Source organism: Ptychodera flava, chromosome 18, assembly GCF_041260155.1.
Source record: "Ptychodera flava strain L36383 chromosome 18, AS_Pfla_20210202, whole genome shotgun sequence".
Classification (NCBI taxonomy): domain Eukaryota; kingdom Metazoa; phylum Hemichordata; class Enteropneusta; family Ptychoderidae; genus Ptychodera; species Ptychodera flava.
In genome coordinates, this window is record NC_091945.1 from 7,138,345 (window position 1) to 7,154,356 (window position 16,012).

Genomic DNA, 16,012 nt, shown 5'->3' on the forward strand with positions numbered 1-16,012 from the left:
GCCGAGTCAGTAAGACTCGGCTTTCCCCCACGGTGCATGACCGATCACCGACGCGAGTGGTACTGTGGCGTACAGCAGCGTCAGCGTAGACTCCGTACTCCATAGCTAAGTTGACAATGGCACCAGTGCCGAACGTACGATGTTCGAAAGCTTTACTTTTTTGAGGACATGTTTTTATCGATATCTTGAGATCCGAGCGCAGTCGCTACGTCAAATATCGACCGTTGTCCCTAGTGGGAGTGCCACTTTAAAATAATACTCATCACAAAACATAATTGCAAATATTTTTCCACATGCGATCATTTGCATAGGCTTACTATTCAAGAAAAATCTTCCTTCAATACCTCTTGACCATTATGAACTGCTCAGTTTCCAACCCGCTGTCTTCTACATGTCTTTATGTTTAGGCATGTCTCGTTTTAGCAATGGGGACTGTTTTCAATGATAACAACACATTCTATATTGGACTGTGGCCGTTGAATTATACCATATGTGCAAAATGCTATTTTCACTTTCTATGATACCATTAAAGTCTCCGTCGTGAATTTTGTCCAAGAATGTGGAACAGATCGAGCGCAACTATGTGCCGCATGCCGAGAGCGTTACAAGTGTGTAAACAAAAGTTGCGATCAAGGCTTATTCTTGAGGGCGCAAGTCATCATGAACGTACCTTTCAAGCCTTACATTTTCCGAGACGTGTAAACAGACAAAATGAAACGGGGTGGCACAGATTTCCCCTTCAATAAACTATGATGGAGGTTATGTGGCTCAGAGCCACCATGGGAAAGGTTTGTCAAATAGTGGAAATAAAAGCAGCGAAAGAAAATTTGCCAGAATAAATTTCAGGGGTAAATTTGTAGGAATTGTGTACAGCTGAGAACATGCGTACAATGCAAAGTCAGTGATATTTTCATTTTCAGAAGCGTAAAACGAGTAAAAAGTGCACGTGGGCATTCTAACAGCCCATGCTTCTCTTATACTTCGTTCGTGCTTGTTTGTGATGTTTGTCCCATAGACGCTATCTCTTTTGCATGTAGGTCCATTTTCATGATTTCAACATGTTGGTGAAGGGAAATTGTCCTAGGACATGTACGGTGCAAGTTTTCATTGCAAAATTTGAAAGCATTTAGATAGGATATTTCAAAGAGTGTGATGTTTTAGGTGAATAAGAGAAAACAGTCCCCTCCCCGCCAAACAAAGGAATAAAACCATTTCACAGATCAATGAAGAATTTACTATTTCAACTGCACGCACCATCGTCATTGAAATTCCATTTTGAATATGGTCATGTATCTAATCAGTAGGCATAGGTCAGTTGTTAACATCGCCAGGTCGAATTTAATCTTGCTAGTTAAACTTCCATACTGAAGTTACATTGCCTTGTTGAAAAATAAGAATGTCTGATTTCAGAGATTCAAATGAATAATCACCGATATAAATTAGATATTCTTACGAAGGTAAATAAATACAATCGACGAAACATCAGTTCTTCATGAGCAAAGTTTTCTTATCAAGTTAGACCACATGATGAACACTTTTCCTGATGAAGTGCATTCTTAGCTTGTCTGTAATGCACATGTCTTTTTCGTCAATTTTTGTAAGCAGAATTTCACACATTAAGAATTTGAACTATCAAAAAATATCAATAATGAATATTCTTTGAAATTTCTAAATACGACATTTATGATTATGCCATCATTTCGACCAGGAAGAATCTCACAGATTTTGGCCAGAGATGAAGAGATGCCAAGTGATCTAAAATTTCTGCCCACCGTTTTGTAAAGATACTTCAAGACTTTTGGAAACTGTTCACAAAGTACATATGAGTGGACAGACTACAGAAAAGAGTGAAAAGGATGCAATTGTTTGAGACTGTGATGATCCATTTGCGTATTTCTCACCGGCTAATGTAAAATAATGAGTAAACTTTGACTACCTCACTTGTAATGAGTTACTATCAGCCATTTCTTTTATTGAAAAGATGAAACACGAGAAAATGTTACATCCTGCTGAAATGCAAACCTAAGACAAAGACTAAGATCTTTATAAATAGTATAAAATATAAAATGCACAAGACTTGGAAAACAAAAGCAGTTAATAAATAATACAAATATGTACAAAATCTACATTTGAAGATTGTGAACAAGGGCGTTTCTCTGCCATATCTAGGAAAATATCGAATATAATAACTCCATGGGAGTATGCCTCAGATAATGAATATACAAAAGACACAAAAGCAAGAAAAAGTCACCCCTATAACAGAACCTATAGTACCTGTTATAGAGCTGAGGCACAGGTTTTGAATGTACATGTATCAGTATTGATACTACAGAGGTGTAACAGTGTTGTGACTCAGGTCTTTATACAGTGTTGAAATGACACTGTTGTATATAGTGTTATGCATTCATGTTTCAGACCTAAGGACAAGGCATTGGACACAGTAAGATGTACTGACAGACCAGAAATGTTATCCAAATGTCTAAATCTGTGGCATAGGCTAAGAACGCATCCGCAAGTCATTGGCAGTATGTTGTTGAATTGTTAACAACCCCAATGAAGTTGATGTCAATTTGTATAGCAAAGTACTTAAACCAATCAAAAAACTGTCTTCACAGTCACGTGGATGTATTTTCAAAGGTCATTGTCAAAATTTAGTACATTCTCGACAGGATGACAACTCTGTGCAGCTGTGTTAACTCACACTTCGATAAAAATACCAGGATGCCTGGTCGTGGAGGCAGTAACGAAAACATGTTGTACGAAAACTCTTGACTTTCATACATAGTGAAAGTTTTTAAAATATTGCCATGATGTGTACGCATGAAAACAAAAGGTCACAAATGACTCCACTGGTGAGACCTGTTGGAAAAAATTTACTGTCACTTGGTAATTCTGCACAAGCCATCGTAATAATTATTAATTCGTGAACACTTTTACAAAGGAATGGGCATGCAATCATACCCACAGTTGCAAAACACCCCGAGGTAAAGGCCATATTAATAAATCAGACAGTGGTCATGTAAGTGGGTCTTTTCAAGGACATGAAATCTTTCATTATTCTTCATACTTTGTGGTCATAGAAGATTAAAATTACTTCCCCTTTTGAAAAGGATAAAGTTTGCATCGTTGAATAACATTTTTGTATAAAGGTTCAAACTTAACAGGATTTATTTAATCTGTGGAATTCGGATGGCAACCACTTCTCAGCATAAACTTCATGGAGTAAAAAGTACTACTGTTTATTTCCAATGAAAAGAATATAAAAACATTACTTTTCTTTATGATTTTAAGCGTTTGTTCCAAGAGAAAAAAAAAACTTTGGACAATATCGTATTTTGTAAAATATGTAACAGGAAGAAAAATACAAAACAGTGAAATGACAAAAGAAAAAAACAGGTGTTTTCAATTAAGATGTCACAGTCTCTGTCTTTGAATGTTCAAAAATTTAAGAAGAACCATGAAGATCAATAGTTATAAACATTATAATGACTCTGACAATCTGTGACAGGGTATGTGGTATTGCTTTGGTTGCTCTCTGTGATTGTGACACAACAGACAATTATGCATGGATAATTGAAAAGGTAAATTCTAATATCTGTTCATACAAGTGTACCCTGTGTTTTCTCACCCAAGGGAAGCGGCTCCTGGCAGATTTGAGCTCTAATGTAACGCATTAGGCACTGATGACTTCTCTTGACACAATTGAGTTTTAACGTGTGAAGCACTAATAACAGCTCACTACCTTACATTGAGGGAACGGTAAAGCCGTTCCCAGAACCACTCTTTTTGGTCTGCCTTGGTGTAGTCACACACGGCAATGTGTCCGAGGATAGGAGGCAGTGTACACTGTTTGTACATGACAGGAAACACATATTTGGCCCTTGAACCTGTCAAAGCAAATGAAACAAGATTTTCACAAACTTTCGTCGTCGACTATATAAACAAGAGTCAAAGGGATAAAGTCGCTACCTTTTCGAATTATTTTTATTATTTTTGTTTTCAAGTATGAAGTTATTTATTTCGTTTTGTTTATGAGACGTATTATCAAATGGGTATTCACATAACACTTAGATATGCTGATGACATGATTTCTAGGATGTTCCATGAATTATGTTATTGAAACATTCTTTGCTGTATCTACACGTACGGGGAAGTAGAGAGCAGCCGACAGACAAATTTGCATGTCTCACTGAGAAGACCTACAAGCCATTGGATAACTTCACACATGATACAAAAATAACCAAAATGATTAAAGAAAATGGCAATTTTCTCCCTTTATATCAAAACCGATATCAGTGTGAGCTGGAGAGCAAGTTAAAAGAATATGACTTTGATTTGGACTCACATAAGGTTAAACGTCAGAATTTGCAAGGTCAGATGTCAGACTTGTCAGATTACAGTTCATAGGTCAGAAGTCGAATTTGTTAGATTGTAATTCATTGACCTTCCTCATATGTATGAAGAGTTAATGTGGCTTGGATGTCAAACTGACTGGTCACAAATCAAACATAATCAGGGCAAATTTTTGAGGTAAACGATCATACCGGTTTTCAGTTTGACAGCGAAAAAACAACAAAAAACAATACTTTGGCTTTGAAGTCAAAATAGGCTGAGTTTATGATTTGTCAGGCTAGAGATCAATTCTGAAGTAGAGAATATCAGAATTTTGCCCTCATTTATGTCTGATTTGTGACCAGTCTGCATGATATCAAAGCCACCTTATCTCCTCTTACATACCAGTAAAAGTCAATGAATGATAATCTGACAAATTCGACATCTGACCTTGCAAATTCTGACGTTTGACCTTATGTGAGTCAAAATCAAGGTCGTGTTCTTTTAACTTGCTCTCCAGCTCACACTGATATAGGTTTTGATTAAGGTGACATACTAAAACTATTGCTGACTCATCCTTCATGAAACTTTTAGCATAATCCTACCAAATGAAGAATAAAAATCAGGGGTCACAGTGGAAAGTTGGGGACCAGAAAAGCTAATTACCAACAATTTACCAATATTTGAAATTCAAAATTGCGGCCATTCTCTTGTTACCTGCTATAAAAAACTAAGACAGTGAAAATTTTTCTTACTTCAAGAGCTTTAAAATGAGCCCCGACAAGTGGTAGATCAGAAAAGAATTGTAAAAACATTAGAGTCTGAATATCTGTCCCGAGGCGCAATCTACCTTAATTGTCCCAGCAAGCTTACCTGGATTTAACGAAAGAGCTATCTTGGCTTGAAAGTCACATTCGTCACTTCCTAAAAATTCTGGAGACAGTATAACAATCATTCTCTTGCATCTGGAATTACAGGTAAGAGATTTCATAAACTTGAGATGTCTTAGCTCTTTGTTGGGTATATTTTACAGCTTGGATAGAGAGAGAGAGAGTAAGAAACACAAATCATGTACAACAGATTATCTCTAGTTTAGGCAAAAAAATGATATGAACATTATTGAGAACACTTGGATCAGGTGTGGTTTTATCAAGACAAACTAAATTTTCAGCATTTGCCAGTTGAACACATCTAATAAGCAGAGGTCTCACGAGCAGTGGTTTCACGAATGATCGAAATGTTGACTTGCGCCCTTGGTGATCGGAAAAAAAGAAATCGTTTACATTTATTAATATGGATAGTCAGTACAGGGTTGTGTAAATGTCTGATTATGACACGTTTTTAATGTCGATACCATGGCTAGAATTCACTCACCTGTTTGTGATGAGCTCTGCTTCAGCTGTCACTTTTGGACAGCCTGGTACAAGATCTCTGAACTGCACACACAACTTCAAGTTGTAGGGAGGTTTTTCCAATATGCTCATCATGGTATGTACGATACTACTGTCTGCTTTACAAAAACACACATATGCATCGAAGGTTTCAATTGGCCCTGAGGAAAAGACAGTTATGAAAATCATCAAACACAAGTAAATGTTTTTCATCATAAAGCTTTCCTTCATCAAGTTTTCCTTTCCTTTTTTATACATTGTTGTTTCCCTACCCCGGAAAATATTTCACTTAGACTCAAAGCAATATCTAGTTCTTATCACTTTCCATTCTGAACAATGTAGGACAGGTAAAGCAATAACCACTGTAAATCTTCAAAACATTTTAATTATACAAAAACAAATACTCTTTCTAACTCTCCTCCCCGGAGAAATACAAATTATTAACCTTTCAAACACTATCACTGGTGTACTGCAATATCGAATGTCATTCTTGACAAATATATCCTACTCCAGATGTAAATTGAACAAAATTACATAGAACGTTACACTTACGCATGTAGTATTGACATGTTGAACACAATTTTCATATGATTTGGGTGTATAACGTAAAAAGTGAATTACAAAAAACCGAAAATTATAGGAAAACCCCCCGAAAAATTACAGCTAATAAGACCGTAAGAAAAACGATAGGAAGAACTGTGTTAGAAGCGCAAATCACCAATATTTTCACACTTTAAACGAAATGAAGAAATACAAGCACACTTGCTTATTGCAGATGTTAGGGAGAAAATTTCTATTCGCGTTTGCGTGTATTGCTAGCACAATGCTTATGGCAGCTTTTTGGGGGAATAAATTTCAAAACTTGCTGTTGCAAAAAGGTGATTTTGACCTTTGGTGGGCCAGTTTTTAATCTTGATGCAAATAATGTACACGGATTAAATCACATACCCTTGAAGGTATATGATTACAAGAGCAACTGATATGCTATTTCATAGCATTTCAACGGCATGAAGGGAGTTTCAGTTTTGATCTAACTCACAATGTGCAAAAAAAGTCTAAACATTTTATGATCTCAACATCTTCTATCATGATCTTTACAACTATCATGAACAAGCCTTTGCTAATGCCCACTCATGCAAGAAATGAGTAAAAAACATACTGTGACCTATCGTGGCCATTTGCTCAGAATAAGAAATATAATTGTGCTTTTGGTGAGGGCAGTATACACCCATAAAATGTCACCAAAGCAGCCAACATTGTGGTCATCTGCACAGTTCCTTTAGCACATATCAAAGCAATCACATTATTATCAGATTGTTGCTGTGACTTAAAATGCACTTATTTACTTTACAAGACTATGTTTAGACTATGCTAGAAGGGGGAATAGAGAGGATATGTTAAAAGTTGGAACTTGACGCGGTGAAAGACATTACAAACTTTGATCCACAATACACCTGTATAGTGCATGAAAGGGAAAACTACCTTTTTTAAGTTAATGAAACTCACCATTTGCACGATCTCCCCTTGTTATACAACGGCTTCGTTTAGCTAGATCGTCCTGCTGCGAAATGAATTCATTCGCCAGCAATGGAGATCCTTCCGTCTCTCCCCGTCTCCACAAATTATGATCCTCATCTACCATTAAAAAGAAAATATAATAAACAATGAGCTGTTGAAGACGTCACAATTTCGGCTGAATCCAACTACTATACAGTCATTTAAATATGAAGGTACTTCGAATCAAAGCTTCTTGACGTGAGATTAAATCAACAAATTTGAGGTGGAATTTCCTACATTAAGGGTGGGGATTTGGCCGAACGGTTTTGACTGTGATGTCTTCGCTGGGCGACTGGGTGCCGTACGTTGTGAGTTTAAATCATTCGATAAGATTGCGTGCGAGGTGTGATAGCGAGTAGTGAGTGCTGGTGCTTCATGAACTCCGCAGCGTGTGGAGTGGTCGCCGTCAGAGAAAATTTCCAACAACTCAGTTATAAGTAAAGCTTTAGTAAATGACAAAGGAACAATACCAAATTCAAAACAGGGAGATTTTGCTGGATCGTAAAACAATTCCTCATGTAGCTTTGCCAAAAATCTGAGGATCAATATTTTTTTCTCTGGCCTAATCAGTATATATTTCTTACATGTACCAAGTCAGAGTAAAGCCTTGGACAACTAGGCACAAATAATACATTGTAATGACAGTGGCAATCAGCATACGTGGCTGCAACGTAAATTGTAGGGCGTTCATCAATTGTTTAGTAGGAAGACTATTCTGGGATCTGGGATTTAAAATCAATATAGACAAGTCATAAACTGGTATATATATATAATATATATATATATATATATATATATATATATATATATATATATATATATATATATATATAGGTAGACAAACATACAGACTGATATATATATATATATATATATATATATATATATATATATATATATATAAATATATATACGGTAAATAATGATAACAAGTAGAACACAGGACTTAGGCGTTACTCAAGAGTTTCACGCTACAAGTGCTCTCTGTAGCGATCATCAGACGATATATATATATATATATATATATATATATATATATATATATATATATATATATATATATATATATATATATATATATATATATATATATATATATATATATATATATATATATATATATATATATATATATATAGGTAGACAACATACAGACTGACAGAGAGGCATGCCTTGTGTGATTTTGAAGGCAATACAATGCTTTGAAACAAGGAAGTAATGTGGGGGGGGGGGCGACACACAATTTTGATGTTTTGTGCAAGATAATGGTGTGGAGTGATTGTGAACAAATCAAATCCGTGATACATCCCGGGTAAACCATGCTTCTGAGTTGTTATCTCTCACTTCCTCCACAAACTGTATATACTATAGGAATGGCTGCATTCAAAAATCCTGCAAATATAGTCTGTGAAGATACTGAAACTCTTTGCTATCTTGCTAAGCACTGTATTCAATATTCATTATGCAATTATTTCTGACACTTACCTAACGGCTTTTTTATCTCACTGATGACATCCTGGCGGCCTAAATCCTCCAGTACATCAATTAATTTTCCCACTGTACTACTCTCTTTGGTATCCCAGTCGCGCAAGAAGCAGCCCATCGGGTTCTGTTCTCTTTCCCACTTTAAAATGGTGATATAGTCATACTCCATTTCATCGGCTACGTCTCTCCAATCCTTGCCCCTCAAATTCACGTTGAGGGACCTGGAAAGAATATTCCTGGTTCTTTGCCGCAGATGTCTGACAGGAAAATCACTGTAACAGGAAAGATCGATGAGTTCCCAGTCGTTTGGCTCAGCCATTTTCACTTTTGGAGGTATGTAAACAGTGAAAACTTACGCTGATTCACCCAAGGCCGTTCCAGCTCCAACCTGGCTGCGCTGTGCACAGTCCGACTAGAGCGAAGCAAAAACGGATTGTAACCCAACGGTTCAATTGTAAAACACACCTGGGCTTTAGTGCCGAGTTACTGTCGTTTTGTGTATTAAAACGCAACTTGACCTAGGAAGAAAACAGACAATTTTTCATGGTTTTTACGGTCAGGACTTGAGGCCGGTAGTTGACGCCGGACGCAACTGAAGAGCTGAACCTACCTTCTCACTGACCAGGAAATAGTTTTGAATATATGTATATTTATAGTACGCCCGGTCACGTATAACTTTCAGGGAAATCCCCGCGCGACGTCATTCAATACGTCATTTTCTCAATCTCTGGCAGCGTTACCTTGGTACATTGTAGTCCATTGAAGGCCGAGTGCCGAACATCGGTATTAGCTACTAGTAGCTATAGCTAAACGAATTCTTTGAGGTATAACAAAGGTTGGACGTCCGGCCTTACATGACGTGTGTCAGGTCTGTATGACTGGTGTATTTTGTGGGAAGTTTTCTCCGGTGTGAAAAGGAAGAACATGGCATTAATAGGTTTATTAATGGCCTAATCAAGTATATTCAATCAACTTATTTATGACCGGGATTGGGCCTGGAAATTCTCATCGCACCTTGATCAAAAGTGGACGTCTACCCACTCAAAAAATTATTACCCCCTTTCAAGGTTGTAAAAGTTTCGTTACTCCTTCTTGTACAGTTACCAGAGTATGTTTTTTAGTACTTGTATTTTTTATATGTATTCATTTAAAGGTAGAATGCGCCTAGGGGATAGATATTCAGACTCTCAAACGTTTAAAATATTCCTTAGCTTTGTGGAAATCGGGAATCTGATTTTTCCCTTATAGAGATAACACAAGAATGGTGGCCATTATGAATTTCAACTTTAGGTAAATATTCCATTTGGGTAATTTGCTTCGCTAGAACCAAAATTTGCACAGTGACTCCCGATTGTTATTCTTAATGTTGACAGAGGATGTTGAAAGTTTGCTCGGAAAAAAACTTTGAGCAAAAGATTTGATCTTCCATTTTCGAGTCGCAAACTACAGTAAGGGTTATGGAAGCTGTTCCTTTTGCAGGCTCTTTAAAATCTCAGTGTATGAACAAACATTAAAGGGATATAGTCGTCGGAACTGCGCTCAAAGGTCGTATGGGACCCATACGACCAATGGCATCAATGTATCCAAGGCACAATGGCGATTGATGACAGACAAAACATGTCTGTCATAATCTATCATTGTATAATTTAAATGTTGCAGCTATGATGATGAGGTGCATCTTGATATCCAGCACGAAATACATTGTTTGTAAACAAGAAACTCTCACAGGCGCAGTTTCGACGACTATATCCCTTTAAATAAAAGGAGAGGCTACATACACACAAGTAAAAACACATTAAAACACAATCATAGAGGAGCATGCCCATTTTGAACATGTCGAAATGTCTAACAAAGCCAAATTCGCAGGATATGACTGTACCAGCTCATTTAAAGAAATCACACGCGTATTAGGCCTAACTGAAGAGAGTTTTGACACAATGAAACCACGACAAGGAAGCCTAAAAACCAAGCACGTGGGTAAAACGTTACCTGGCACATTGAAGAAAAACTGGGGTGAAGTAAACGGTTTGCAAAGTTGAGTAAAATATCATATATGTCACAGTAAATACGACGTCGACGTTACCGTTGATTAAGAGTGGACATACTGAAACTGCAAATAAGATTACTATAGAGATCGTCATTGTACTGTAAAGTATTTACAAAACGAAAAGCAGAAACTTTACTTCTTTTATTCTGAATACTCTGTCAAGTTTATCCAGAGATATCTATTCAGAGTTCAATACAACGGATGCATACTCAATATAGCCCTGAATGCAATAAAAATGGCATATTTTTAAAACGTTTGCATTTAAGTGTGTTTCTCTCAGTAAAATTTGTACACCCGAGAAATCGGCGTGCCTTGAAAGTGAAAGACTTGAACCTTTGCTTTAACTTTCCACGATGAAACTTTCAACCTTTCTCTTACTAAATCAAAAAACACATAAGGGGTTGCCGTGTAAAATTTGGTACTAGAGAAACAAATGTAACAAACGTTAGCGATATTTGATATTCCAAATGGCTGCATTCCCCTATGGTAACTGAATAATCACAGATATAAATTAGGGATCCTTATAGTGGTAAATACATACAATCCATGGAACATCTGTTCTTCATTAGCAGGGATATTTTATCAAATTCGACCACATAAGAGCGGGGATTATGGATGTGTGTCACGCGGGAGGGTATTGAGCGGAGGAATATAATGGGGGAATTTCATTGGGGAATTTCACTCACTTGCTAGAGCTAACACGCTTGGCTAAGACTAAGCTGAGAGGTACCTGCACAGAATCGTGCTTACATCCGAATAGATCGACACGAACACTGAGGCTTTACGGTACAAATTGAAATGTGTAAAATTTAATAAAATAAGCTAACTCGAGCACTTACGTAAGCTACTGTCTAAATAAAAAATGGCCTAGTTAACAAAATAGTGCGGGGGGGGGGAGGGTAGCGGGGAGCAAGATGTCTAAACCGTGGAGGAGAGGAGTGTCGAGCAGTTGTCTCATCCTGCGTGGTCTTCCGGGCGTCAAGGGTTCTCCTCCAACGTCGATCCTCATACTCTCTTTTTCTCAGTCCTTTTTATTCTTATTCTAACTTATTGTTTACACCCGCACGTTTGCGCCAGCCATGTTATGAATATTTAATTGGTGTGGGCTGTTGCATCAGCGTCGTTTATCCCCAGTATGGAGAATTTTATGTATGTGGAAGTTAGAATTTGGCTTGAATTTTGGCATACCAACAGCCCTTATCCAACGTCAGATTGATATCATAACATGGGCGTTCCTCAACTAATGGAGTAACTTCACTGCAAGAAAGAAGTAAGTGCTCGAGAAAAGAATCAATAAGTATAGGCCTACATGTCGAGGCAACAAATCAAAGTATGCATCAAGTGCAGTCAGGGATACAGAGATGCTGATGTCATGGAGTCGTCTCATTTGTGGTCGTGAATGGATTGTATCACTGGACTGGTGCTAGCTTCTTTATTAAGTGTTGCCTTTAATTAAAAAATTGATAGAAATCCTTTTCTCGTGTTGCCTTGAGAAGACAGAATTACATTAGTAGTAGCATATACATCGAGAATACATAATGAATTGTTTGCTAAGAAAATATTTAAAAGCGAGGATACAGAGAGTGTCGTGCTTTAGTAAAACGATCCACAAGACCATGTTGTCGATACCGTGCCGGTATTTCGTATCGCTAGCATTGTTAGAGTCCAAACAAAGAAGAGTTGCAGCTTGATCAATCGCGTCCAAGGACGCTATGTATTGTGAGCGTTAAATATACATATATTTTGCCAACTTGGTAGATCATGACACATATAATGCAATAGGCAACATAATTGCATCGAATAACGTAAAATCTTATGCATAAATGTTGAAGTTTTATCTGATTGATTAGCTAAACTTGTCTTTCCCCAATATTGCCTTCGTTAATTAGGATAAGAAAGTCATGTATTTATAATAACTATACTGCAATACATTGACCATTTAGTACCTATCTCTCTGATCGTGCCCAGTGACCACCCTGAGCTTGCAAAATATCATGATTTTAGATTAAACCACATTTACTTTCCTTGCTTACTTCTTACTGAATTGCCCCGACACTTTCGTTAATTTTGTAAATATATAACAGAATCTGCTATAATCGAAACATCAGCAAACAACAAAGCAAATCAATTACAATATTTTAATTGAGTTAGTTGACTTCCCTATCCGAGTTGACGACTATGCAATTCTTCGATGATAAATATAGAAAGAACTAAACATGCACCCCTGACTCACACTTGAATGATAGTCGAAATATTTCGACATTCTGGACCTTGATTTTACGCATGATTTAAAATAAGAGTATATTAAACGAAGAATATTAAACCTTTTCTCTGAAATACCTAACAAAGCTAATTTACATATAAGTAAGGATATGGTGAACACTATAAAATATTTTCGAAAAGCCACAAACAAAGTGTAAAATTTCCCTAACACTTATTTAAAATTATAAAACAACATGTAAAACAAAAATTATGTCGATCGCACCGTGATTTTCCAAAATATCACTCGACAGTTGGACCTTTTATCATTATGTTCCCACAAAGTATACAACATTTTATTTGAAATGGAAGTGAACATTTTTCAAAACCATTTAGAAGCAACCTTCCCGTATTATTATTGACATTATTTGTGTCTCTCTTTAATAACAAGGGGACAATTCCATCCGTCGCCCAGTCTTTAGGGAAGTACCGAGAATATATTGTTGTTTATGTTCATATTAGTCGTGTCGCTATTGTCATAAGAAACGCTACAATGACGCTGTCATTATTTGACCCAATGCAACTCTCTCCCAACTTACACTCTTTACCAATGGAAGCATAGGTTGTCCTTTGGGAGAGAGTTGTATCGGGTCAAAAATGAGAGTGTCCTTGCAGCGTTTCTTATGACATCTACATTACGTTTGAAACAACAACACAACAATTATGTTCGTTGAATTTTGTTGGTCAACAACAACAAAAACGCGACTAATGTAAACATTAACAACAACACAAACAACAACAATAACAACGACCTTATTTCTGGGTTTCCTGTGATAAAACCTCTTTGGCATAATGTACATAGTAAAAGTTAAACGTTACAGTGATCAACTACATATCGTGAATGATATAGATTGTTTGTAAACAAGAAAATCGCACAAGCACAGCTCCAAAGACCCCCTTCCTTTGAATATTTGAAAAAAAGCTTGGGAATCACCATTTCCTGTACGCGAACACTGCTCATACTTTATTTGAAGTGCACAATGCATAGGCTGACACTAATATTATTTGTACTGTACCTTCTACAATTTATGCAAGATGTCAAAATACCCCGGATGTCTAATGTGCCTCCCCTGAAAGCATGTGTGCAAACATGTTTTTGACAGTAGTTTGATAATCTTTTTTTACTTCAAACATGTTTCTCTGAATTCTTGTTTCCAGAAATCTACTGTCTATGGAATTCTTAAAAGGACTTGTGACATTACTTGATGATACATTCTCAAGATCTTATTTTGAAGTTTTCAGAACATTTTAAAAGCTCAGCGTTTGTATATTCATGTTCTTAGGCTGCGTTCACAAAAATGGTGAGGGTAGCTTGAGGAATTCAGACGGATTCGAAAATTCTTCGGGTAGTAGAGGGGACTGGAAAGTTTTACTCTGCCTATAAAATTTCAATCGCGATTCCTCCAGCCCCCCTTAACATTGTTGTGAACGCAGCCTTATTTCGGTAATTACTCAATTATCAGTGGATTTCACCTAGGCACCGCAACTCGGCGTACGAGACAGACACATTTCACGTACAACACAAACGATAAGCTTGAGTATCACGACACATTTCAAAGCCACCGACTCCTTGATTAATTATAGTAAACCAGCATGGGACAGCCGCTCTGTCTAGACTGAGAGATACACTTGATCTACAATGTAACTGGTTTTACAGTTTCAACTAAGAGTTGAAGAGCTGAAGGTTTTCTCAAAAGAAACTAAATAAGGCCTCACATTTTGCTGCAATTCACCTCAAAATTACATTGCACAAAACACACACACCGTAACATACTTCAAAAACGTTTATTTTTTGAACACGAATAAAGTGATCATAATTCAACGGGCTACGTTTGCTGCTGCTGTCAACTCTGTGGAATGAAACGTTAACACGAAACTTTAACCTTGAAAGGAATGAAATACGTCTACTTCGAACTCTGACATGAACCTCAAATGTCTGTTGTCAACGTAAGAAACGAAGTCTACATGTAAGCTTATATCACTGCGGACGACGATGAAAGTCAAAAATAACATGTGAATTACGGACTAGCGTAAGCAAAACAAAGTCCATATTCAGTGATGTCCTATCGTTATAACATCCATATAAATTTGAAAATCGAACGTAGAGACAACGTTAAAGTTGCAATATGGATCAAATTGTCGATTTTTTTTGGTAAAACTAAAGCAAATAGACCATACTACGTTGAAGTACTATTCCTAGCTAAGCCTCTAACCGATCACGGCACACAGACACGCTCATTTTGATACGTTGCGGCCGCCTAGTAAAGCTGTTTTGTAAACAAACTTTCCAAACAAAAACATTGGCGTTTTCTGCTGTGCACGTGACAAGTACGACCAAGAGTGATGACGTCGCACTGGAGTGCACGTTGGAGGGGCGATGTTGTTACGCTGACAGAACTTGACATACATAATGATAATTCATTGTAAACTTTGCGTTTGCCTAACTTTGATAGCATCACAATGTTTCAGGAATATAAGTATATCGATATGATAAAGTACAGCTCTACAAAAGATCGTGCGATTGATTTTTCACACCCATATACATGTATGTCAGTGCCGCGCCGTGTGCACCTATACTGTGTACGTTGGATTGATCGAGCGTCCAGACCACGTACACCGATCTGGCTGTGTTCACCGCGTGCCTGACAGCGTTTCCGCAATCCTCTCCCCGTTGCATGTTGTTATATTTTTCATGTTAAAAGGAGAGGTATCTGCACGCTATATTTATTTGAAAGCTTTGCCCACTTCAGTATCATCCACCACTGCAGAAGTTCGGCAACTGTCTTGCCCCGTCTGGTCTTGCATGGCCATGTCAGCGCGTCGATCGACGCGTCGTATATGAGACCATGCCATGACATGTAATGATGATGGAGACTGCCGTTTTTCTTTGTTTCCGAAAAATGCATATTTGACCTGAAGGATATAGATTATCAATGAATGC

The 16,012-nt window shown here is 37.2% G+C and overlaps 1 protein-coding gene across 3 annotated transcripts; it reads right to left on the reverse strand.

The window, feature by feature from the left end:
* Positions 1–1,322: 1,322 nt before the first annotated feature.
* On the reverse strand, positions 1,323–9,388 carry LOC139116752 (myeloid differentiation primary response protein MyD88-like). 3 transcript variants are annotated; one of them, XM_070679386.1, is made up of 6 exons: positions 9,122–9,381; positions 8,766–9,037; positions 7,230–7,358; positions 5,707–5,884; positions 5,206–5,297; positions 1,944–3,887 (listed from the first exon to the last, which is right to left on the reverse strand). In XM_070679386.1, the coding sequence occupies exons 2-6, from the start codon at positions 8,932–8,934 to the stop codon at positions 3,739–3,741; spliced, it is 717 nt and encodes a 238-aa protein (XP_070535487.1). In that variant the 5' UTR covers positions 8,935–9,037; positions 9,122–9,381; the 3' UTR covers positions 1,944–3,738. The 3 variants fall into 3 exon arrangements, with proteins under 3 accessions (XP_070535485.1, XP_070535487.1, XP_070535486.1); XM_070679384.1 differs by having other exon boundaries at positions 1,323–3,887; positions 8,766–9,388; XM_070679385.1 differs by having other exon boundaries at positions 5,707–5,839; positions 8,766–9,383.
* Positions 9,389–16,012: the final 6,624 nt, after the last annotated feature.

Coding starts and splice junctions, on each gene's coding strand:
- LOC139116752 (XM_070679384.1), bottom strand. CDS start 9,084: ATGGCTGAGCCAAACGACTGGGAACTCATCGATCTTTCCTGTTACAGT. Junction 7,359..8,765: donor TGAGATAAAAAAGCCGTTAG/GTAAGTGTCAGA, acceptor TTTTAATGGTAG/ATGAGGATCATAATTTGTGG. Junction 3,888..5,205: donor AGCTCTTTCGTTAAATCCAG/GTAAGCTTGCTG, acceptor TTGCTTTGACAG/GTTCAAGGGCCAAATATGTG.